The sequence below is a fragment of the Erithacus rubecula genome, assembly GCF_903797595.1.
Source record: "Erithacus rubecula genome assembly, chromosome: 2".
NCBI classification, from domain to species: Eukaryota; Metazoa; Chordata; class Aves; order Passeriformes; family Muscicapidae; genus Erithacus; species Erithacus rubecula.
In genome coordinates, this window is record NC_136685.1 from 22,951,781 (window position 1) to 22,976,131 (window position 24,351).

Below are 24,351 nucleotides of genomic sequence, written 5' to 3' on the forward strand. Positions count from 1 at the left end.
TTTGTATTCTTCAAAGAACTAATTAAAGTGAAGGCTGAAATTATAAACAATCAGTTATTTCATGTGCATAAGATTGATTATATAATATAAAGCAGAATTCCTTAGTATTAAATTCAATAGATGTCACATTTGGTATTTTTCTGCCACTGTAACTCTATTGATTCAAGTGAACTCCAGCAGCAGGGAATGTATGGTATTGAATTGCCTCTGCCCTTACTACTGATTATGGAGAAAAGATTATAAGAAATTTCATATATTTTTAATATATATTTGAATTTTAAGCTTTTTTATTTATTTTTTGCCTCTGCATATCAGAGTGGCTATTAATAGATGTTGTGAAGTGCTGGAAGTCCAGCCTGCTCATTTCTTTTCAGTTCTTCAAGGTTAGAAACATGAGTCAGAAAGATGAGTAAATGAGATGAGTATATGAAACAAGGTGCAAAATTATTTTTTCTACCTTAAAAAGGAAAGGAATATGTAACAGCTCTTTCTGCTTTACATTGTTCAATTAAAATCTAAATTTTTAAATGTCAGAGTTTTTAAAATTATTTTTTAAAAAACATATAAAATGAAAATAAGCACTTAAAATAATGTAAAGGAATAAATGTTTCTCTTTTATTTTCCCTCAGTGGCAATGCTTGTGTTTTCTGGCTAGTCATGTGGTATTTGCTTGTCTAGGTTTCTGTGGAGCAGTTTAGATTGCATGACCAGTTTCACCAGCTGGAAGTTCCTGTTTCTCAATTGCTATGGGTGAAACCAAGAGGAGCACAGTCCTGTCTCTGCTTAGTGCAGTATCTAGCAACTTAAAACTGACTGAAATGCAGTAATTGTGTTTGCTTGTGTATGCTTTCTAAACTCTAAGGAAATAATATACACTAGGAGAATATAAATAATTCCACGATTTAATGGCATCTTCTACCTGAAAAAAATATTCTTTGTCCATTTTTATGTATTTTCCAATCATAGTTCCAGCTTGCAAGCAATTTTGGTGATTATTTCTACAATGTCTTTAGGCCAAATACAGCAAGGTTTTCTTTGTGTGTTCTGTAATTTTTTCACCAAAGCAATAAAATTGGAAGTGCAGGATAAGGCACATACAAAATAAGGTGATATCAAGATATCTCCATTACTATGCAAAAGCCTGGAGCCTCTAGTCTGATTTTTTGTTTGTATTTCCTCATTACAAATATGTAGATAAAATTGTGGAGTTTAGCAATGCTGCCACATTATATTGGAATTTACCATAAATCCGTTTGTGTTTGGGCTTGCTATTTGCACATTTATTCACTCTCTTCCTTTTACTTTTATGAGGAATATTTGCCCTCTGTCTCAAGAAAGTCCAGCAATACAGAACTGCTGCTGTCAGGTGTCAAAATGAGAGAATGACTAGAGGTGAGATAGAGAGGGAAAATATTTTGAAAGACAACCTCGGTAGGCAAAGTCATCAGCAAGGACTAAGTGTTTAACCTGCTGGCAAATAATATTTAGAGATGGTGTTGCTCCTTTATGAAAAGTAGTGATCAGACTCAAGTGCCTTAGTTCCTGAGAGGACAGAGCTGTTGTTTTTCCTGCACATAAAACAACAACCCCAGCTCCTGGCATGGTGCAGCATTTAGCTGTTACTCTTTTGCTGTGATATTCAGGCCATGCATTATATGTTCCAATGCCTGGCCACTTGTGTGAAATGGAGGGGGAGGTAAAAGTAGGAGAGCACCTTGTACTTGCACACCTCTGAGAGAGCACAGTTCTTCCAAACTGTGGAAGAAAGAGCAGTTGATAGCATTTCTACAAATAACCTGCCTCTGTTTTGCCCAAGCACTCCAGGAGGCAGCTGTTAGTAGAATTAACTAATATTTGCCTGGAGTTCTTTAAAACTGGAAATCTGTGTCCATCATTTTAATGCTCCAGCCACAAGATGATCAAGTAATGTAAACCATAATTCCACTCTTTTCTGTAATTGCTATTTACTTATGGATGCAAATTACAAAGAAGCATAATGAGAGTCATAGCACTTTAATTTGTTTCACTTTAAACAGGCAAGCAAGCAAAAAAAAAAAAAAAAAAAAAAGCTGAAGTAATAATCCTGTTTTCCTGTATGATTCAATACAGTTCAAGCCTCTGCAAATTAGAGTTCATTGAAAAGACAATTAACAATCATAAGGTATACATTAGATGATAGAACAAAGGAAAATCAATGTACTCCATAGTTTTGAATCAGAAAAAAATAATTTTTTACACCATAAGTAGTGGGAAAGTCAACATCTCTATTTTGCCAAGCACGTGCAGCTCCTCTTCCTGATATCTGGCAAAGCATCTGAGAGTTTTACCATGATATAGACTTTTTTACCCAGTTCCATCTCCTGTGAAGAAGATTCAAGTGATTGGAGAGCACTGGGATAAAATTGAACATTTGGGTGAAATTGCCTTTGTTTAGTCTCTCTTGTCTTTGGTGCATTCGGGCCCTTTATACACTGTCCTACTGAGAGGAGATAGACAAGCTGTTACTTGGTGTATGTGGCTGGAAAGTCCAAATAAAAGGGAGAAGGTACTTAAATCACAATTTATTTCAGATACTGCTCAGAGTTAGCTGCATTTGCAATAGAAAATGTGAACATTGTTTTTTCTTTTTTTCTTTTTTTTTTTCTTTTCTTTTTTTTTTTTTTTTATTTAGAGCTAAGGTTTTTTCACTTTGGTTTTTGTTAAGCAAATACTCTAGGGGCTATAATTTGCCCAGATGCATTGGTATAATTGAATTTTTGTCCTACTAAAGTGGAGTTAAACAAAGATAAAAACAGCCTTGAAATGGATTGAATATGGTTTTCTGATTTTGTTATGGAAAATTGAAAGAATAGCAAGCTATTAAACAGAAGTTCTGTCTGCTGTGCTACACCTCTAGAATATAGAGAATGTTGATGAGTGTAACCAAGGCAGTATTTTGTCTGTTAAATAAGGCTTTAGTACACAATTAGCCAATTAAAAGACCTCACCAAAACAATGATCAGTAGACGTAATAGTAGATATGTAAGTTATGTAGATTAATTATTTCATGTTATTCAAATTATGTCTGATAAAAATAAAATTTTGTGTTTTGTAGGTCTCTTCTCAAGAATCTGGAACCAAACTATTGACCTTCACATTTGTACCATCCATTGGACGGCTTCCAACTCATTTTGAGGTTGTGGATATCTCTAAGTTCCTTGTGACAATTCCAGAGGAACCCAAGGATCTGAGCAACCAAACAATTGTAAATAAGGTAGATTTGTGTTTGCATTACTTTTTCCACTTCTTCAAAAGATACAATTTTATCCTGAGCATTGCTGAACTGAAGCTCTTTTCCCATGAATGGTTTCTTGGCTTGTGCTTGGTTTAATTACCAAGATGTGGAATCACTGTGCAAGAGAAGACGAGTGTCTGCTCAACAGCTTGCTTTGCCTTTGGCAGACTTTATATTGGAAGGAAACCCAATTCTGTCCTCTGTCAGTCAGGCAATGGCAGGTGAGGGGATTCCTTCTACATCTTCACAATAGCGAGGGTGGTGTGCAAGGAGTGCTATTGCATGGAAATTGGCCAGGAATTATTCACTGGGTCCTGGTTTCAGCAAATGCCAATGCTGTGGCTTCCAGGAAGGTGCCAATTCCTTTCACAGCTCCGCAGTAGTGCATCAAAGCGGAAGCGAGCTTCTGATTTTTGAAAACTTGTCCCTGTGATTTCTTGCCATGGAGAAACCAGCAGCACAGCATTCCTGGCTCTCCTTCCTTTAGTCAACCCTTTGGTTGTTATTCCTTTCCTGCCTCACAGCTCTTAATGCCCTCTTATTTTATCCCATGCTTCTTGAAAGGCTACCACAATCCCCAGGTTAATATTAATGCTTGTGGCAATTCTTTTGTGTAACAGCTCCTTCCCTGGGACATTGCTGGGGCTGCAGTTCTGGGTGCTTTTCCTTGTAATAAGGAGTTCACAGCCCTCTGACCTGAACATGTTCCAGCAATTCAGTGTGCTGTCTGTTGAAAAAGGGGCTATGTCTGGACAGAGGGTGGATGTATTTGAAGAGACATTCACTGGAATATTACTCCCAGGTGGTTTAACTCATTAGTTACATTTACAGCTGCTCAGTATTGGTGTTGTTACAAGTAATGACCAGGCTAAAGCAGAATCAGGCCTTCCTGATTCCTTCCATCCCCCTGTGTTTCTCTGTGGACAGAGGAAACTTCTCTGGCAGTTGATGCAGTTGTGAGGCCTTCACAGCACAGATTAATTCCTCTTCTAAAATGTCTAGAACCTGAAAAATATTTCAACAGCCATCATCAGATAATCAAAATAACACTGTCAAACTCATAATGATGATGTCCCCCTTTGTGGTCTGGTATTTTTTCAAACAACTGAACTCCAGGGCTCATGGAGCTGCAAGTGAAGTGGAAATTTGTAATTACCGTGTTCCTCAAGCATCATGCAAATATGAGCCCCATCTGGAGGCTTCCTCTTGCAGTACACAATATATCTATTCATTTACCTGATTCTTCCTCTGAGGGAAATATAATTTACAATAGCAGTTTCGATACTGAATAATTTAATGATATGTGTGTCATATATGCAGTTTCCACGATTCCCACTTTCATTCAAAGCATGCCTGAGAAGTGACATACTGGATGTGGAAATTGCAGAAAATACGAAGAACAATTGCGGTCTGTGCTGCAGAGCTTGAACATACAGAAAAGCTCTCTGACCTCTGAGTCTGTTTGCTCTCTTCAGAGAATGCCTTGTCTTAAGGGCCTTTGTTTCTTCATTAATATGTATAGGTTTTGTCCCAGATTTGTCTGTCAGACTCCTCTGAGGAGCATTGTCTGCTCCGTGGATCCCGCGGTCGGGATGCCTTCCCATCGTGTCTGGTGCAGCGTGGGCTGACAGCTCATTCGGCTGGACTGAGCCTCCTCACTCCCTGTGCTCAGAGCCCCCCGGTGCTCTGTGAGCTGCTGGGAGGGCAGCCCCCACAGCACTGGCTGGGGGCTGGAAGCTGGGACTCCCTGGGGAAGGGGCTTCATCCCTAAATTCTTCATTTGCCTACTGCACTTTTGGTAGTGCAGAGACAGCCACTACCTAAAGCCAAAATTGCTTCACATTTTGGGGGAATACAAATAAAATGCAGTTAATTGGGATCTTTTTCCTGGTATCTTTTGCAGTCTGAAGCAGTCTCTGATGAGCTGGTCTTAAAGAGTGGGGCCAAACAAGGCTGTGTGTCTACTGTCTGCACAGACAGCACCCGGATGGCTTTCCAGTCCCTGGGGTGTAATTCCAGCAAAGGAGAAATGCAGGAGAACGACCTTTTTAAGGCTGAGTTTATCCTGATCACGGACTCTGGTGATGAAGATGAAGTAGCTGCTGCCTCAGACAGCACCCACCAGCCTTCCAATGGCTACAGCCCCATCAGTGCTCAGCTGCTGACCACATCCCATGTTTCCCCTGGCACCGGGGCAGGGAAACCTCCTGCCGATGGGCACCTTCCAGGAGTTGCACTTTCCCACAGTACTGATCCACAAAAACATCAGGTAACAAGCTCTTTAGACTCTAGAGATAACCTTTCTTTCTAAATCTTTCAGGATCTGGAACCAGTTTGTACAGCAGCTTGGTCAATTTGTTATTGAATTAACATTTTCATTGGCCATTTCTGTAACATTTGGACCTTAAGGAGGTGGCCCAACCCTTCTGAGTCTGCCTCTCCATATGATTCTGGTGTGGGTGGTGATGAGGCACATCTATTCCTTCTTTCCTTTAAAAGCAGCTCATCATGACAGCAAGTTAATCAGGAGATGCTAGATTCCTAAATAGTCTAAATTGGGTAAGGTCATTGAAATCAATGGAGCCTCAATACCATTTGAATTATTAGCATCAGACTTCCCAGAACTAGATTCTTTTCTCTCCTCAGCAGCTCCTGCAGTCTTTATGCAAGAGAAAGAAGCTGTAAAAATCCTATTATTCTGATTGTTGGTTGGTACACTGGACTTTGCACAGGCATAAAGAACTAATGAAGATGAAATTTCTGTTTTATGTGGATCTTTATAGGTGCATTTATTGACTTATTAAATTTTCAATTCTCCCTGGGGCATTTCCCAAAAGGGTCTTTTCAAAACATTTCATTTCCAAAATGCATCAATCCAAACTACTGCATGAAAAGTTAATGTTAATTAACTTTAAATTAAGAGTTAATTCTCCCCTCTCGGGAAAAACACTGATGTATATTGAAGGGTGTATATGCAATGGAAAATTCCACCTTTAGCAAAACAGCAACATCCTTCTCTCACGAAATACATGTAGGCATTTCCTTTGACCTTGACTGGGTTACCATCACTTGAGAATGCAATTCTTCATTGTTAATTTAAAAACAAATATTAAGCATGTCTATTTGTTTTTCTGAAAATGAATAGAATTTTCTATCTTGTGTTGAAATACTTTTGCCACTCAATTTTTCATCAAATTCAATGTCAATTTTTGATTGAAGACCTTGAATAAGAGAGCCACTCTGGTTTGGGATTCACAGCAATATCAAATGTTCATTCCATCAGAGAAAATCCCAGTAAAATCAGTGAGAATTTTCCATGAGGAAGATTAAAGTCATAGGTAAGCATACATAGAGGAAGCAGCCTGTAAGAGAATACTTGTCCTGAGGAAATAAAAATTTATCAATGTTCAGGCTTACATGGGTATTTTTTTTTTTTAAAGCTTTTACAGAAATTGGATAAATTTTGGAGTACTAAAAATAAGAGTTCCTATGTTGGATCTTTCTGAAGATTCTGGTGACTCGAGAAGTAAAGAGGGGTTTGGCTGGTGAGGTAACCAAACATAAAGATTGCACAGAACAAGAAATTATGCCCAACTCTGCTCAATATTCACCTGAACAGGAAGAGAGGCAGTAGGTGATATGGGTAATTGCATATCTTACAATTATTCTTTAGTCACAAGTTTTCAAGACTGTACTTCCTCAGACTTCATGATCTCAATATCTTTAGCCATCGCTATTGCTTCATAAATGGTGTTTTTACTAAGCTATCTTTCACTGGTGTTCTGGGTCTAAGCTGTTTCCTTAGGCATGACTCTTTCTGACTTGTTATCTAATGAAGGATCATCACTTCGGAAATGAAGGAAAAACTATGAAAAGATTAAAGAGATGCATGGTTTATCTGTGGGTACATTTCCTTTTCACAAAGGAGTCCACATATGGGCTACCTTTTAAATTCTTGAATTCTAAGGGCACTATCATGTCCCTTTAAAGAGTTATTTCATATAACATTAACTTAAAAGCATAATTAGATTATGAGTTTTATGTCAGATGTGAAAAAAGCAAGGACCAGTATTGGGGACCACTGTGTTACAGAAGGGATCACTCAAACTGACCCAGAGGACTCATTCAGCTTCATTCATTTATGACATTTCATAGTGTTTAAATAAAAGGAAAAAAGGAAGGCATTAAATAAAAAAAGAACATTTCTGTTCTGTGAGACATGGAGGTCCCGACTGATGTTGGAATTTTTTGGTAAGAGTTTTATGTTTATATTTTCTGTTGAGGATTTTTGCCTTTTTTTTTTTTTTTTTATTTTTTATTTTTTTAATGCTAAAGAGAGCCTAGCCATGTAAGAGACAGTCAGACTGGCTCCTGCCTTTGGCAATTTACCCTTTGGGTTGAGTGGAATATCTGCTTCCCTGAATGTCAGGGCATGAGGATTTTTAGTTACTCAAAGTCACTTGATGTTCCTCTGTCCTTTGAGTGCCATCTGGCTTGGCTTTTCCAGACAAATAAGTCAGGAGTTCCTACCAACTCCTGCCATTGCCTGGGCAGTGCACCTTTCTTATTGGGAGAAACTGGACTGTTCTAAATAGCATTTATATTACGGGTCTCAGCTCACAGTCTGCTTTACTGTGTTGCCTCCAGGGATTTTTTGTTTTCCACAGTTTCCAGTGTTTCCTTCTCTCAGGTTGCAGTCTTTGTGGATAATTTGTTTTTATCTTTTCCTATCTATAAGCAGATTCTACTGAGATCAAAGCATGGTTAACTGGGCCCAGGATTAGGTCTAAATTGAAGACATAATTCACTCAGACATGATTTCTGCCTTTTAGGCTCTCAGTTTGCACACTCTTTCCCTTTTTCTGTTTGACCAGCACATCTTTCAGGGTCTTGCAGGGGCAGCTAACCACATCTTTTGTGCCCTTCCAAAACAATGTGACCTCAGCAGAATGATAATTTGCCTCATGTACAGCTCAGTTCTGCCATTTCAAATGTGCTGAAGGTCTCCTGGGCAAGGCTCAATACTAGTATTATGTCCAATTCAATAATTAACTACAAGGTACCAAGATCTTCTCCAAGGGCCTTTGTCCCTTTGTGCTAATGTAATGTTGCCACCTGTTCCAACTTTCTTCATATGTTTATGGGATGTGTATATGTGAAGTGCCCAGGAGAAGAGAAAAAGGCTTTGCAGTTGAATCACAGACCAAAGAAACACAAATCTACTTTAGTCACTCACTTCTGCACTAATCCAATTCACCTACAGGAGGGTTTAAAATCAGTAGAGAAACTGAACAGAAAAAAATTCCACTGCCTGAAGGAAGTTATAATATCTCACCTGACACTGCTGAGGCTGCAATATGCTCAATTTGTGGCCAGCAACCCTCAAATTCAAGAGAGATGTGAGGAAGGGAATGCGGTCCAGCACAAAAGTGTAAGTATGTCTGGGGCACATGAGAGCTGAAGGAGCTGGCTTTGTTGATTCCCAGCAAGACACAGCCAAGGAGGCACCTGGGAGCTGCCCAGAACCACCTGCAGGGCAGTCACAGACACGGCAGAGCCAAACTCTTCTCTGCAGGGCAGGTGAGGCAGCAACGCTGCAAATCCCAGTGTGGGAGATGCCATCTGCACATCAGGAGCAGCTGCCTCCGTGGAGGTGGTGCAGCACTGGCACTGCTGCCTGGGGGTGCTGGAGCTCCATCAGAGCTCTGGAGAGTGGTGAGACACAGCCACAGCTGAGCTGAGCCTCTGTGCTGGTGAGAGCCCTGCTGCGAGTCGGGGGCTGCGCTCGATCACCTCTGGAAGCCACTTCCAGCCCACTTTGATTATCATTTCCTGATCCTGTAAATAAGAGGTTGATCATCTATAGATGTGGTTATTAGTACTGTGTTGCAATAACAAAATCACTTGTGAAGACTTGATTAATGGCTCAATTAGCTCTGCAAGTGAATGTTCAGTGGTATTTTAACAGGAAGAATTCTGCAAAATGTCTTTATCTTACTTGCAGGAGCTTTTTTGTTATCTGCTACCGTGGACATTTTTGTAGCTGCTTGTAAATCTTATTAAGTTTCAACTAATTAGAAGTCACTGCACATCCTGTGCTTTTATTATGAAGTTTCATATTTGTTTCTCACTTTCTTTTAATCTGTTGTCTTTGTAAGGGAAATTTATCTATTATATTTTGAAATATAGATATTTCATACCCCAGCTCTGTTTTGGTAGCTGATTAACTTCCACAATTCATTATTAAATTCAGGAAGCTGCTCCAAATTATCAGATTTATTACCACATTGCTTTTCATCTCATTAAATAATTTTATCTTTCATGAAATATTTAATAATAATTTTTCATAATGATTAAATACTGGTAAATTATTCTCAATTCACAGTGTTTTTGCTTCTTCTTGATTAGAAACATTTTCAACAAGAGTCCTAATTTCTCAATAGAATATATATACAACGATATAAACAACATTAATTTTTATATTCCAATATTTGCCCTGTATACATCCATTGACTTTCCACTTTGAAATGTGACACCTTAAGACATAAACAACAAAAAACAAGGGGAAATGAGTGTTGTTGTAAAGGCATTCAGAAGTCTCGTGTTTATTCCTATAAATCAAAGCATTGATCTGGCTTTTCTGAGGTTACCTTATACAGAAAGTGTCTTTGGTTTAAAAGGCTTGCTGTTTGTGTGGTATCATTTAGCAGGAAGAGCTCACTGAAATTAAGTTTTAAGGGCTAATAGAGTTTTGAAGTGTGTGTTTATCCTAAACTTAGGCATAGTTTTGCCTTTGAAAGCTCTTAAGTGTTGCTTTTCTGTTGCAACTTCTTCCAGGATGTGCTCTCACTTAAAAATTAGTTATTTTGTTCTTATTTTTCTTTTGTGATATATCAATAGTATATTACATAATAATAATAACAATCATCATCATCATCATCATAATTCCTGTCTATTATGGATAAGGCATATCTATTAAAATATAATTCATAGGCTGAGCCACAGCCATGAGCAAATCATGTGTTAAACTGAATGGTATAATTGTCTTTTATAAAGCTGCATAATATTTTCAGGGTACCTAACAGTAGTTAAATAGGTGTTCATATATTTACAACAAGTTTGATGAAATTGGAGTCAATTTCCCTGCTTTGAAATTGCTCAGTCAAATGTTAGATGACAATTTGTATGCTTTTGGTTTTACAGTTGACTTTAATCATTATTTCATACTGATATGTTTTATTCATATTGTGTATACCTCAGTTTTTAATTTCAGCATTATAATAACTTGGAAGATTTTGAGAGAATTTCTTTCTTTAGAAGCATGAAACTGCATAACAGGTTGATAATATACTTGTATGCTCTAATTAGTTTTGACAAATCCTAATTAGAATAGACCCAAGAAAAAAGACACTCATGAAAGAGCTCATTACTGTTTTGTTAGTGTATTGAGAAACTGTGGAGAAGGGGATAAGGACTCTTACATGTCTGCAAGCTGTCAAATTCTTTGCTCTGTGAATGACAGGAGAAGTGAAAGGCAGACTGGATGTCTGATTTAAGTAGGTCCAGGCAAATTTCTCATTCTGGTATCACAGTGCTGCAGAAGGGGTTGTTTACTGCATGAGAAAGAGAACACTTGACTTGAATCCTATTTTCAGAAAGGCTGCTTTCCACTGAATTGGCAAAGTGAGATGGGACACTATTGCAATTGTCTTACTTTCCATCGTGTTTATATAATGTGGATGGCATCACATGATTCCAGATATTCATGGCACTACTGTCATGGGTTTTACCTAAAATGAAAAATACTGTAGCCTTGAACCTTGTTTATATCATCAAAAGAGAGGTGTCATAAAGCCAAAGTACCACATAGCTTGTCTGCCTCAATCACCTTCCTGTGAGGACCTTATCCATCAGGCTCTGTGTCCAAGCTTAAAACAGCCCTATGCTTTTAACCCACACACCAGTACTAATAGAAACCCTAAAAGAAATGTGGGGTGTTTAACAGTTCCACAAGTTCCATCTATTTTAACAGTTCTGTTTTTGTTTTTTTGTTTTTTTTCCTCTCCAGTTAATTTCTACTCTTTCCACCTCTGATCATCTTTCCTCTAAACCACCTGCTGTCCACTTAATTTCTCCAATTAATCAGAAAGTAGCGTGTGGTGGCATGGTTAACATGAATCAAGCCTCTTCGTTGGAAGATTCCTGTAACAACTGGCAGTCAGCAACTGGGTTTTCTAAGCAAGACTCATCTCTCTACTTTCAGTCTGCTTCCCATAGTTCACCTTCCTCAGTGTCTAAAATATCCTCTTCTGCATCAAAGAGTTGGCACTCCACTCCTCAGTTGTCTGATAACCTACAAACACCAAGTCCCCACAGCCCTGGCTGTGTTTGCAGAATGGGAGGCTTCACCACACCCTCTGTTCCAGCAAGGAGTCCAAGCCGTTCCTCCAATCCTCCATGTTCAACTGAAATCCAACGATCTTTAGCTCAGCCTGTATCCCCCAGTCCTTCCAAAAGATTGAATGCTTTGTCTCCTCTCCCTGTACAAATAATAGCACATTCATTATCTCCTAGCCCTAAACCTTTGTCTCCACCCTCTCTTTACGGGTCCTCTTCGACCATATGTAGTATGAATGAGCCTTGCACACAAACATTATCCAGAGGAAATTCAGCCAAGTCAGGAGTCAAATCCCCTCTGCCAACCAGACTGACTCTCTTAACTGCTATTTTGAGATCAGGCTCCTCTCAGAGGAGGCCACTTTCTCCTGCTTCTTGTCCCACATTTTCCCCTAGCTCCCTTAGTTCCTCAACACTTGGAATTGATCAGAAGTCTCCCCCAACCCCCAAGAAATCTGTTTCAAGCCCTCTTATAAGGCCAGGTTCCCCCAGCAAGGAGGATTGGCTTTCAGGATGGGCTCAGCAGCTACCTTTACCTTCCAAGCCTTATCCCACCCCTCGGGCAAAGTCCCTTTCTCCTAAAAATCCTCTTCCCATTAAGTTACTTTCTCCAGACTGCCGAAATTCTTTGTCATGCCCTGTCTCCTCCCATAGAAGATCAGTTGCCTCTCCAGATTTGCAGTCTCCACTGCCTTCTCCTTGTGCCCCAGCTCCCTCTTCCTTTGCAGACCCCACCTCTCCCTCTCCAGAAGGGCTGGGCTGCTCTGCCTCCAGGTCCCGGGTGCCTCAGCAGTCTCAGAGGGTGTGCACCTACTCGCCCATCTTCACTTGCCACTCATACCCTTTGCTTTCCTCTACCAGTGTCAGTGGTGCACTCTCTCCCCCCCTAGAAAAACACTCATCTCCTTCCCCAAGTCTTTTGCACTCACCTTGCAGATCTAAACCAGACTCACCCCGAACATCTGTTCAGGAGATCAGTGCCTCCTCTCCTACCCCTTCGAGCATCTCAAAGCACTGGTCTCTCCCATGGCCTCACTCTACCCCACTGGTTCCACAAACTGCTAATATTAATTCCCATCCACTGCCATTTAATTCTTCATTGATGCAAGCAAATTTTAGGTCTAACTCCTCCCCTCCAAGACCTGAGAATTCTGCCACCTCATCAGGGCTAAAGTGCAGATCTCCCATCTCAGACACGTCACCAGGCACACTGCCATCAAGACCCAGAGAGCTGACTTCACCACAGTCTTTTTCCCTGCCTCCTGACCATGAAAACATCAAACCCAAGGTACTCTTGGTGCATGCTTATTTTATAATAGTTCTTTGTCCCTGTAGTAAAAAAATCACATCCATGTTGCAGAATACTAGTAAAATATATGTAGATGTAGATGGGATGTAGAAATAAATGTGGAAAAGGAACAGGTTTTGTATCAATAATGAAGATAGTGAAAAATGAAATCCTACCCTTCAAATTGTTAGCACTGTGTTCTGTACTATGGAGAAGATGATGCAGGAATCCTTTAGCATAAAAAAGAAGGTATTTCATTTTTGAATAAGATGATTTACTACTAAAGATGGATTTGTGTCCAGTTGCTCTGATGTACTTTCTGTACACATATTTGTGAAGCTCGCCTAAAATTCTGGTGCATCAAAAATCAACCATGAAGCATGTTCTGTTCACCCCATTCTAAAGTAAATACATGTATGTTCCAGGGAAAGTAATAGAAATGTGGGGATCTTAGGTGCAGGGCTGAGCAAGAAGCAGTTTAATCTAATTCATCTAATTGATGTGAACTAGGTGTTCCACTGATAATTGATTTCCCTGGAGGCTTTCCTCACCTCAGCCACCCCAGGACTAGCCCAGAGGCAATAATGAGCTCAGACTGAGCAAAGACTTTGTGGCCAAGGGCCAGCACGGGAAGATAAGCACAGTCTCCTGCTTCTTCCCTTTCTTTTGTACTCCTCTGGTCTTGGTGTGCTAGACAGAGGATGAGGGGGAAAGAAAAGCCAAGCTTCCTACAGCCCAAACTAGTGCAAATACAAAAGTCTCACACCTGGCAGATCAGCCATGCTCCTGCTGTTTGTCATCCACCCAAAGGCAGGAGAGCATCACAGAGTGAGAATAAGCAGGGATGGCAACTGCTGCAGGAGGGCTTGGGAACCAGTCACACCACAGATTTAAAGGTATAAGACGAAAGGAAAGGAAAGGAAAGGAAAGGAAAGGAAAGGAAAGGAAAGGAAAGGAAAGGAAAGGAAAGGAAAGGAAAGGAAAGGAAAGGAAAGGAAAGGAAAGGAAAGGAAAGGAAAGGAAAGGAAAGGAAAGGAAAGGAAAAGGAAAGGAAAGGAAAGGAAAGGAAAGGAAAGGAAGGAAAGGAAAGGAAAGGAAAGGAAAGGAAAGGAAAGGAAAGGAAAGGAAAGGAAATCCAAAAACATGCAGCAAGTAGGTGAAAACAAGAGGAACTGCTATGCAAAAGGGAGGAATTAATTTCAGAAGGCACCAAAGCTGCAGGAGGCTTTCCAACCTCTTTTATATTATCTTGGCACTCTGTGTGTCCTTTGTGCTGTGCTCCCTTCCCCTAACTCATATCTGAGCTCTGTTCATCACACAAAGTCTGTCATAGTTTATTGATTTATTTGCTCACAGCACAAAATTACAGCCTGGTGTGCCAGATCAAGTTGTGTCAGATGTGCTCCTAACAGCTTGGCTGTGGCAGGGTTGACTTTAAAATGTTAATTGGAAATGAGAGGTTAAAATCAGCACGAAGTAGCAATTGTCATGAATGGCTCTTTAAAAATCCAAACAAGCCAAGAGGAACCATTGAGTGGTCACACCCTGTCAGTATTAGTTAATGAAACAAAAAGAGACACGAAATTGTAGAAATTCCAAGAAAAAAGCCCCTGAGACCAAACTGTGATGCAGATTGGATGGTAGCTGCATTTCCTGCTAGCTGGTGCATTGAGCACTGCGAGGTCTCTGGCAGTAAGGAAATTCTCTGTTTGTGACACAGAGCTATTGCCTGGGTTTATATTTGCAGAGGTTGTTATACTCCTTCTGTCTTTCCTATGTGCCTTTTCCTACTAATTCTGCTTTATCATGCAATATGGTGGCACTTTTGAAACTGCCCCACCATCTGGGAGAGTGTCCACCAGTAGAACAGACTTGGACCATTAGTCTGGTCTAATTTTTCATCATGTAGAAAAAGCTGACTCAGCTGGAGATGTGGAAGACCTAAAATATCTAAATCTAATGCAGCTGGGTGTTCAGTGCAGGAAAGGTCTCTCATGGCTTTAAAACATGAGTCTGAGACTTCATCTACTGTTAATAATACTGTGCATTCAACCCTCCTCCTGCTCTCACTTATTTCCATCCCTAGATTATGGTATTGCTCAATTAACTTTGCTGATGTGTTAATGGTAGCAGGTTGTCCAGTGATATTTCATCCTCAAATCTCAGTATATTTCCACAGAAAAAAGTTTTGAGGAGAGACAACTTTAATATCCTAAGCAGCATTTAGGTCTCTTTAGTACTAATCAGCTCAACTTTATAACTAAACAAAATGCAGATTGCTTCCTCTGACAACTGTTGATGCATGACAAAATCTTTTCATGTATGAATGTGCTAAGTGAATATTGAGGAAAAAAGACAAATCTAAAAGTGCTTGCCTTTGGTGTGTATAATTTGGCATGTGTAATTTTTCAACCTTAATGTTGCTTCAACAGTCATTGCAGCAACGTGGAGACATACATTAAACCAACATCTATTAAATCAGAATTTGGACATGCACTGATTAATGCAAATCAAAGGATAACCTATTCATTTGTTTAACTGTTTGTATATGTATATATAAGCATGTGCTTTTCCTTGGTTTATATTTGTTAATGATTTAAAAATTGGAATGTTTTTGCAAAGAGAATGCTAACAAACCCACAGATCAGTGTGAAGTGTCAACTTTGGGTGACCACATGAAATAAAAGCCCTCTCCCTAGACTTTGTAGATACTTTGATAGTGTCCTCATGGACCTAATATAGAAAAATGGAGAGTGAGACAGGGTAGAGACAGATAAATTCTGCAGGAACTTGTTATTATTCAAATTATTTGTTAGAATAACAACTTCTAGCTTTCTGGTTTGAAAAAACTTTGTAGTGATTTCATGGGGTATCATTCTTCCATATTATTTGATTTTTCCTATTTGAATGTAGCTCAGGAATGCATATAGGTCTACCCAAAACAGTTAGGGAATAAACTGACTTCAGCAACATGGAGCTCAAAAAACAGCTGCAAAACCTACCATATAGCAGGAAAGATTATTCATGAGGAGCTCTGCTCTACCATGCTTGGTCACTGATTTTAATCCTTTATAGCACATCTAGCACATTTTGCAGTGACCCATGGGTTCTTAGGTGATCATTTGAATAAAAAAATCTAGGACATTTACCCCCAAACTCCCCAGACTGACATTTGCCCAAGCTCTGATGTTGGAATGGGTTTGCTTTTGGCTGTACCATGGCCAGCAGACCTAACTGTCCATGGCTGTTTAAAGTTACTGCTAGATTCCTATGAAGCAGATTATTAAATGTATTTAGGCATTAAAAAATAATAATAAAAAAAAGAAATAATGTATAAAGAAACATATTCATATAGATGAGAAACTGAATTAAAGACTTTCCACTCATCTCAGACTTGCAAAAATAGCACGTTGCTCACAGGTTATACAGTATTTGGAAGTCATGAAACACAGGAAAGCAGTATAGAGACTTTTACATTTTAACAATCTATTATGTCTTTGTTCAGTTCATATAGTAGTACAACTAACCTCAAAATGATCTTAGGTCTCTTTTCATATACGATGCACATTTCATCATATGTAAAATCCTATTTGCTAGTGAAAATAGTGAAAATTCTTCACATGTTCAATTATACAATTTTAGTTGGATATCAAGTATAATTAAACAAGGATACATTTTGTGAATATGCCTATTTTAATATTTGAAATTTGGTCTTCCATCTCAGTGATCATTATTTTATTTTGGTTTAAAATAAACATAAATTTAGTTATGCATATAGTTTTGTATATGCATAAATATATCCATGGAGCTATGAAATGTTGCTGTCTTAATGTTTAAAGCATAGGATTCAACTCACATGACTTTTGATATTTGAAAGTTACATATCCAAGCACAATTTGGTGATTCTATAACAGCTAGTGGAAAGAATATGGTGTATGTAGAAGATGATTTTATTTCACCTTTCTGTTTGCCTACTTTGGGATGAGATTAATTCTGCAGAAATGCCTATGATTATAAAAAGCATTAGTGTTGAGTGAAGAAACTGAATGGTAGACATTCAAGTTAGAATCACTAAATCTCATAGGAATTACTATCCCATGCTCTAAAGCTTCTCCCAGTAAAAAACAGAAAAAAGTTCAGTTCCAACATTTGCATTCATCTGCTTTTCAATCTGTTCAATATGATTGCTGTGATTACTGACTTCTTGAATGACTCATTCTTCAGTTTCTGACTCAGTGAAGTCAAAAGCAAACAATATTTGTATAGAAAGAATTAAAAGGTTGTGCCCTAAACTATTTCAAGACAGGTGTGTAGATAAAATTCTTATGTGAGCTAAAATTTTGCCCACGCTCCTGTCATCAAGACCTTAGTAGATATAAAGAAAGTAAGAAGTAAACAGAAGAATGAACCAAAGTGCAGCATGCTGATTTAGACTGTTACCACATAATCACCAGTATTTGCTGATGCAGGTAATGGTACATTAAAAAACCTGACTTGATTAACAAATAACTTTATTTCTGGCTGTCCCAGAAATAATCAATCACTAATTTAAAAGCATATTGCTGTGCGAATTTATGACTTTTTTGTCAGATTTGCCTAAAAGGGAACAATATATTAAATCAAATAATATAATATAATATAATATAATATAATATAATATAATATAATATAATATAATATAATATAATATAATATAATATAATATAATATAATATAATATAATATAATATAATATAATATAATATAATATAATATAATATAATATAATATAATATAATAATAATTCTAGAGTCATGTGATTAAGAATCCTACCTCTTGAACTCCTATAACTGTAGAAGAATCTCATCAATATTTTAAGAATTACTGGACTCAGCCTCTATATTTGCAAAAAAAAATGTAAAAAAAAATATTTGTAAAGATTTAAAAATAACTGGGCAAACTAATATAGTCTAAAATATAAATTATTTGAAAATAATGATTTTTAAGGTTGATCTTGGAATTTTTATACCCAAACCCATACGTTTTGTATGGTTTAGATTGTCATTCTGTTAGCTGTGTCAGAGTGTGAAAGTTCCTATATTTACTTTGTTTGGGTGGTAGAGTTATTTATTCGGGAGATGAAAAGCTGCATGAAAATTTTAATGATCTATCCACTCAAACCAGCAATCCAGCATTTAAGGATCATAATCAGTCTCATGAGAGCCAATCACAGAAATCCCTCTGATTTCATGGTTCAGGATCACACCACTCAGCAACAGTTGTTGAGGTGGATGTACTGACAGAAGTAGCTGTGCATTTTCACATCATATCACAAGAAAATTTGGAAAAACTCCCCTGCTATTAATTTAAGGGTGGTAGTAAGCACAAAGTGGTTAAAATTACTTTGGAAGCCATCAGGTAGAGGGAATTTGCTTTGTCCTACTTCATCCCTAAGAATAAAACATGTACATTTCCTGACTTTAAAACCTTAGCAGAAACACTACATTTTTTTAAAAAATAATTTTTCTAGGAAATACATTAGCATTGTTTTGTTGCAACATGTCTGCAAGAGGATTGTAATTGTCTTTCATTCTGTCATACCTTTCCCCTCTCTTCCCTTTCTCTCTCTGCTACCCTGCTTTACTTCTCTTCCTGCTTTCTGGTTTACCCTTTTAGCAGTACAAGATCAAGACAAGCTACAAGGCATTTGCAGCAATCCCTACAAACACATTGCTTATGGAACAGAAGGTTAGTGTTGGCTCAAAGACATGGGCATTGCATTATATATTTGAGACCATCCAACTCTGGGTACAAGGTCTGACATTTCTGTTGGGGGATACTGCAGAATGGAAATTCTGGGAACTCAGCTACTCAGGATTATAATTCCAACTGTTTTTCAGGGTTAACCACTTTCACTGAAGATCAAAGATTTCACTAATCTGAATTTCTGAAAATCAATTTATTATAAAAAAAAAGAAAAAATTCCAGTGAACTAAAGGAATGGCCTTTTATGGCAACATCTCAAAATCTGTTTTGTTATTGAAAGGTGTCTGAAGCACTGCTGTTCTGGGACCTGATGATCAGTAGATCTTGGTCAGTTAATGATTATTGTCCAGCTGTGCTTATACTCATAAATTTAACATCCCAAAATATGCATTTTTGACCAGCTGTCTTGTTAACCTGTGAGAACTATCTTGGCCATTGTTCTGACCTCTGTTAAATTCCATTCTTCCTGAACATTGTAAGAGCTAGCCAGTGGGTGGTTCCCAGAATATAGCTTGTGGTAACAATCATTTTCTGTAGGGCAGGCAGATAGAGTCAAACCCCAGACTTCAGTGCACTGATTTACTACCAAAGTCACAGTCAACAAAGGCTGAGCTGTACAGCTTGGAAAGTCAATTACAAATTTAAGCTTTGCATGAAGGTATCTTGCTTTCTCAAAATACCCATGGATATTTATTTTAAAAATATTTCCCCCCATTATTTCTGCTCAAAAGAATAGCTAAGTTTAACAAAAATTTACTCTGGTGATCAATGAGCTAAGTGTCTTGTATGCTTAAAGACTCACTTAATTATGCTATGATCCAGTTTGTAGCTTTATCAGAGAAAGCTTTCTGTTCAAGACCTGCTTGAGGATCTTAGCCCCTGATTAATTATTTTAAGCATTCCTGACTACACATCTAAATATTTATTCACGTGTACAGCTGATTTAATGGGTAGTTTACAAAGCCTACATTTATTAGTTAGGGTGAACTTAACTGTGTACAAAATTTGAAGATTATAATTTTTTTTCATTGAAATATTACTGTTTGTGATCTAATTATTATTAGTTAAGTGCTATAAATCAGATTCTTTTTCAGAAAAAAGAGACATTCCTTGCTTTTCCAAACTTCTTTTTATCATGAACGACTTTTTAATCCTTTGCATAAAAACTGATTCTTCCCTTACTTAAATCTTGAATGCACTAGTGAAGGTTATGTTTGCTTTAGCTTGCAATGTGGTGCAATAGAAACGGCTCTGTAAAGGAAAATAGCTGATGCAGATTCTGCACCCCTGCAGAATGTATTTTGGGAGGGTTTTCTTTGAGCAGAAAGCCTGTTAGCGGGTGGAAGAATTTGGTGGACTCCTGCAGTAGCACTTCATGGTTGGCTTCAGCTGAAAGGCACAGTTTGTGCACTCTGAGACTGCACCACTCTGCAGCCCGAGCCAGGTAGGTGACTGAGCAGGGCACTCTCACTCCTGATATGGACTGGTGGGTTTATGTCAGCTGTCTGATGGCACTTTTTCATAAGAAAATGGATTTCCTGTGATGGTACTGCTGGTGCTCTCTGGGGCATTGACTCACAACCTGTATGTTATTTATCCCAGATCATGAAACTGATTTGTACAATCTAATGCCAGCATCTGTAGAAAAAGTAATGACCCAAAAGATATTTGTGTTTAGATAGACTTTTGGTTATCCACTGATTTACTGGAAATCATAGCCTGGTGTATCCTTCAGTAGTGAAAGTGGTCATGTAGTACTAATAAGAAATCAATTCTCTGCTATAGGATTTGCCTTCAGGAGAAACTCTTGGCTAAGTAACTTTGTAAGTGTATGTTTCAGCATTGCCTGATTCCTTTTTTTCTCCTGCCTTGGGAATTCTGGATAACAATCTCCTATTGATCTGCAGAAGCAGCTAATTCTAGTGCTCCTAAACTAGTCCTGTTGTGTTAGCTGATAAGAGCTCAGATTATGACTCCTACAAGAAAGCATGAAGTAGCCACATGGTACACAAGCCCCATTGTACCAAGTCTTAATATCCAAGTATTCTCCTCAAAAGTGTTGGGTGGTGAACTCGTGATACATTCTAACTCAATGACAGTAATTATGTTGTTCCCATTTTATGCATAGTGCTTTATACACAGCATTAAAAAGAGTGAGATTTAGGACAATAAGATTTTAACTGTATAAGTGATGTTTTATTAGCATGAAAATCATTATTATATGATTAGAAATACAACATGATTTTAGATACATATTTTAGCCTGAGGTGCTAAAAAGGTGTTTTGCTATGTAATTAAATTAAAAATGCACATTGTCAGAAGTCAACTTTTCCCCACTGTATGAGTAATTATATTATTTAATTTAAGTGGTCATGAGAAATAAAATGAGTCAGAATTGTATTGTGAGTGATCCTAGTAACAATTCATGTGCAGTACTAATTAAGTCCCACTACAGAAAACTGCCACTCATGTGCCATGTAAGGTGCAATGATTTGTCTGCCTCTAAATTTTCTTGTTGTGTCTAAATTTCTTTCTTGAGTTTTCTTTTACTTTGTGTAGATGCTTTAATTTAACCAGCATTTTCAAATTGCTTATGAAGCCATCACCACAATGGCTTTTCTAGAACATGTTGTTCTTATCCTCCAGTACTCTGCTCAGAGAGTTGTTCAAGTATGTGCCCATTAGCAGACAAGAAAAGGCTGTTTGTCTATGTATGTGTTTACTTTGAGAAACCCAGAAGTTGCTTAAACTCAATGAATCTCCTGACTGGCAAACTTCCCAGCTGTTTGAGTTTGCCTGACCCCAATGTTTCTCACATCACCTGTTCTCCGCTCAGAAAAATTGCTATCCAGCATGTGCCTTGGAAGACTGGGCTGTAACTTCCAAAACTTGTTTTTAAGGGCCTTGCCCTCAGCATGGTCAGGCTCTGTCAGGGAGCAGCAAGAAGGGGTTGCTCTGCAGAGAGCTGAGATGGCAGCAAGGATGGCAGGACACAGCAAGGGCACAGCTCCTCAGTGCCTGAGTAAGGATGGCAGAAATGCTGATAATGGGCTGATGATAACCAGGGTCAGCCAGCAGTGCCATCACAGCCACACAAATCCAGAGCTCTGAGGCAGGTCCAAGACTTCAGCCTAGTGGATGATAAGATCCACTGGCCAGAAGAGGAAGCTGAACAAGTTGAATCTAGGCATAAGGCAAAAATTTGACAGAAAATGTTAATTAACTGTTAAAAAAAAATGCTGGAGACTGAAATAGGCCTTTTATCACAGAAATTGGAAAATCAAGACAGGGCAATTTTCTGGTTCCTCATATTCCAGATAGTCCTGTGGTTTAAAGATGTCATACTGGTGAGCACTGTCATTTCTTCTGGCCTTATTAACACTGAGACAGTGAGTCACTCTTCTGCATGCACTCATTGTTGTGTAGATTCTACAGTTATATGGATGTCTACAATTATATGGATGTGGTCACAGTCTAATTCAAAATTCCCCTCTGAATTGGGTAATATTTAAAAAGTAATGTGTCTGTTATTTAGAGGTTGCATTTATCAAATATCTACTACAATGTCTTTCAGTCAAAATAGATAGATGAAGAGTTTATTTCCAGGAGCTACAGAAAAATTAATAACTTTAAATACCTGTGTTAAGAAATAAAGGCATTAATTTGAGTAGTTGTAGAGGGACAAAGGACCTTGTTTGTCTGTAGTAATAGCCAAGTGTGCCAATGTAGGAACAGGTTATGAACCCCTTTCTTTCAAGGGCCTTGAGAAAAGTCTCTGAAATCTTCAGGATTATATAAAAATTTGAGATGTAACCCAAAAACTGTTATAGGCTTTGGATTTACAAACCAAAAAATATTCTCTTAACAATTCAATGGTCTTTGGTCTACATATAGGGGAATATGGGTTTACTGTATTTGTCCAGCTCCATATTCCCTGTACGTACTGACTGGGGTGAATTTGCTTTGTCTGAGCATCATTTTGGTGGAAAGGAAACATGGGCATACAGACTTGGTGCTGCAAATATTCTGCTCAGACTTCCCTCAGCCTGAACTGGTGGCACACATGTTAGAACCCAGGATGATGGAATGTGTCATGAGACAAACCTGCTCACAGCTGAGGCTTATTCCACACTTACCAAGTCTTCTGAAAGACATTAGGTATGACTGGCTATGGATGGAAGAGGTGTAAAGGTTGTCTGCATGCAGAAGGAAAAAGAGGGTATGTTGGGTTTTGGGTTATGGTTTTTTTTTTGTTTTGTTTTTTTAAATGAAAAGGGAGAAATGCAACCAAGGAAATATGGCGGCATTCTGCTACATTGAAGACTCAGCTTTAAGTTCTTGCCTTGTATGATGCCTTAAGTTTTAGCTTTCATATTTTCCAAAATCTGTACTTCATTAGTATATAACTCTGAATTTCATAGAAAGTGTTAGCAAGTTCTCCTCACAGTTCAGTTAGACAAAACAATCCTTTTCCAGCCTGAGAATCAAGGACACCATTGCAGCTTTGGGCCCAAAATCTGTAAACAGCAGCAAATTGAGGAGAGCAAACTGGGAGGATGGGACTTCATAACCTGGAGCTGTAATTGGACAGTTAACCCCAATGTGTAAATGGACCAAAACTTACAAAAGTGTGAAAATGTGTGACCTATTGTCCATCTTGGGTGTAGCCTCAGCCAGGCTCTTGTACTGCCCAAAGTGTATCCTTTGAAGGCCTTTTAATAAATACCTACTTTATTCCTTTAACACTGTCTAGCCTCTGTTCCAGGTAGCCTCTCAAGGCAGCAGGTTTTGGTGACAACAAGGCATCTAGAAAACTCTTAGTTATTTTACTATCAAAAATCCATTGCTATAGGAACTGATCAAGGCACATGCAGATATAGGTTGCTCCTTGAGATCATAGAGCAGGAACCTGGAAGCCAATTTTTCTCACTCTCAGATGATTGATCTAACTGCAGGACAACTGGCTATTATCAGGCATGTCATAACTTTCTGGACTTGGAAAGCATTTCTGACAACACTTTGTTGAGAATATTTTGATAAAAATAGATTTTAATTTTCCTCAAATACTTCTGGTGTGCACTTACTAGATGAATTTCTTGCATCCAGACTATGTGTTCACATCAAAGTGTTCCACAAGGCTAGAAACAAATTCCTCATGGTAAGAAAAAAAGGCAATTTGTGCAGTTGTAGACAAAATAAAAGACCTAGTTTGTCTATGATAATAGTCAAGTGGGCCAATGTAGGAGCAGACTATGAACTCATTCATTTTTCATGGGTCTTGCAGTTTTCAGTATTAATTATTTCATAGGAAAGAAAATAGTCAGTATAATTTCAGTAAAATGTTCAGTATAATCCCCCAGAATATTCAAGAAAGCAGTTAAAGGAATTAATGGTATGTGAAGTTCCATTATACAGAGGGATTTTTTTGCATGTGCTGAGGACTTAGGAAAAGATAATGATGGGAAAAATACGCCCAGTCTGGGATATTCTCAATACAGTAGGAAGAAAGCTATGCCACATCTAGGTCACAGAACTAATTTTTTTCTCTTTCTATTGATGTGGTCTATTGGTGGATGAAATGATGTTCTGTATTTTCTATATATTGCTCAGACTTTTCAGACTTCTAACAAAATACTGGAGGTTGTGT

At 38.2% G+C, this 24,351-nt stretch overlaps 1 protein-coding gene across 8 annotated transcripts in view; it reads left to right on the plus strand.

Moving 5' to 3' along the window:
• The window catches only part of MLIP (muscular LMNA interacting protein), a 104,884-nt gene that overhangs the window by 43,837 nt on the left and 36,696 nt on the right, over nt 1-24,351 (plus strand). For 5 of the 8 annotated variants that reach the window (XM_079297684.1, XM_079297679.1, XM_079297681.1 and 2 more), the window contains 4 exons: nt 3,095-3,253; nt 5,178-5,543; nt 11,343-12,959; nt 18,615-18,686. In XM_079297684.1, coding sequence (XP_079153810.1) covers nt 5,262-5,543; nt 11,343-12,959; nt 18,615-18,686 — 1,971 coding nt within the window. In that variant the 5' untranslated portion in view covers nt 3,095-3,253; nt 5,178-5,261. The remainder of the gene's footprint in view (nt 1-3,094; nt 3,254-5,177; nt 5,544-11,342; nt 12,960-18,614; nt 18,687-24,351) is intronic. The other 3 variants (XM_079297680.1, XM_079297683.1, XM_079297686.1) reach the window with 3 other exon arrangements.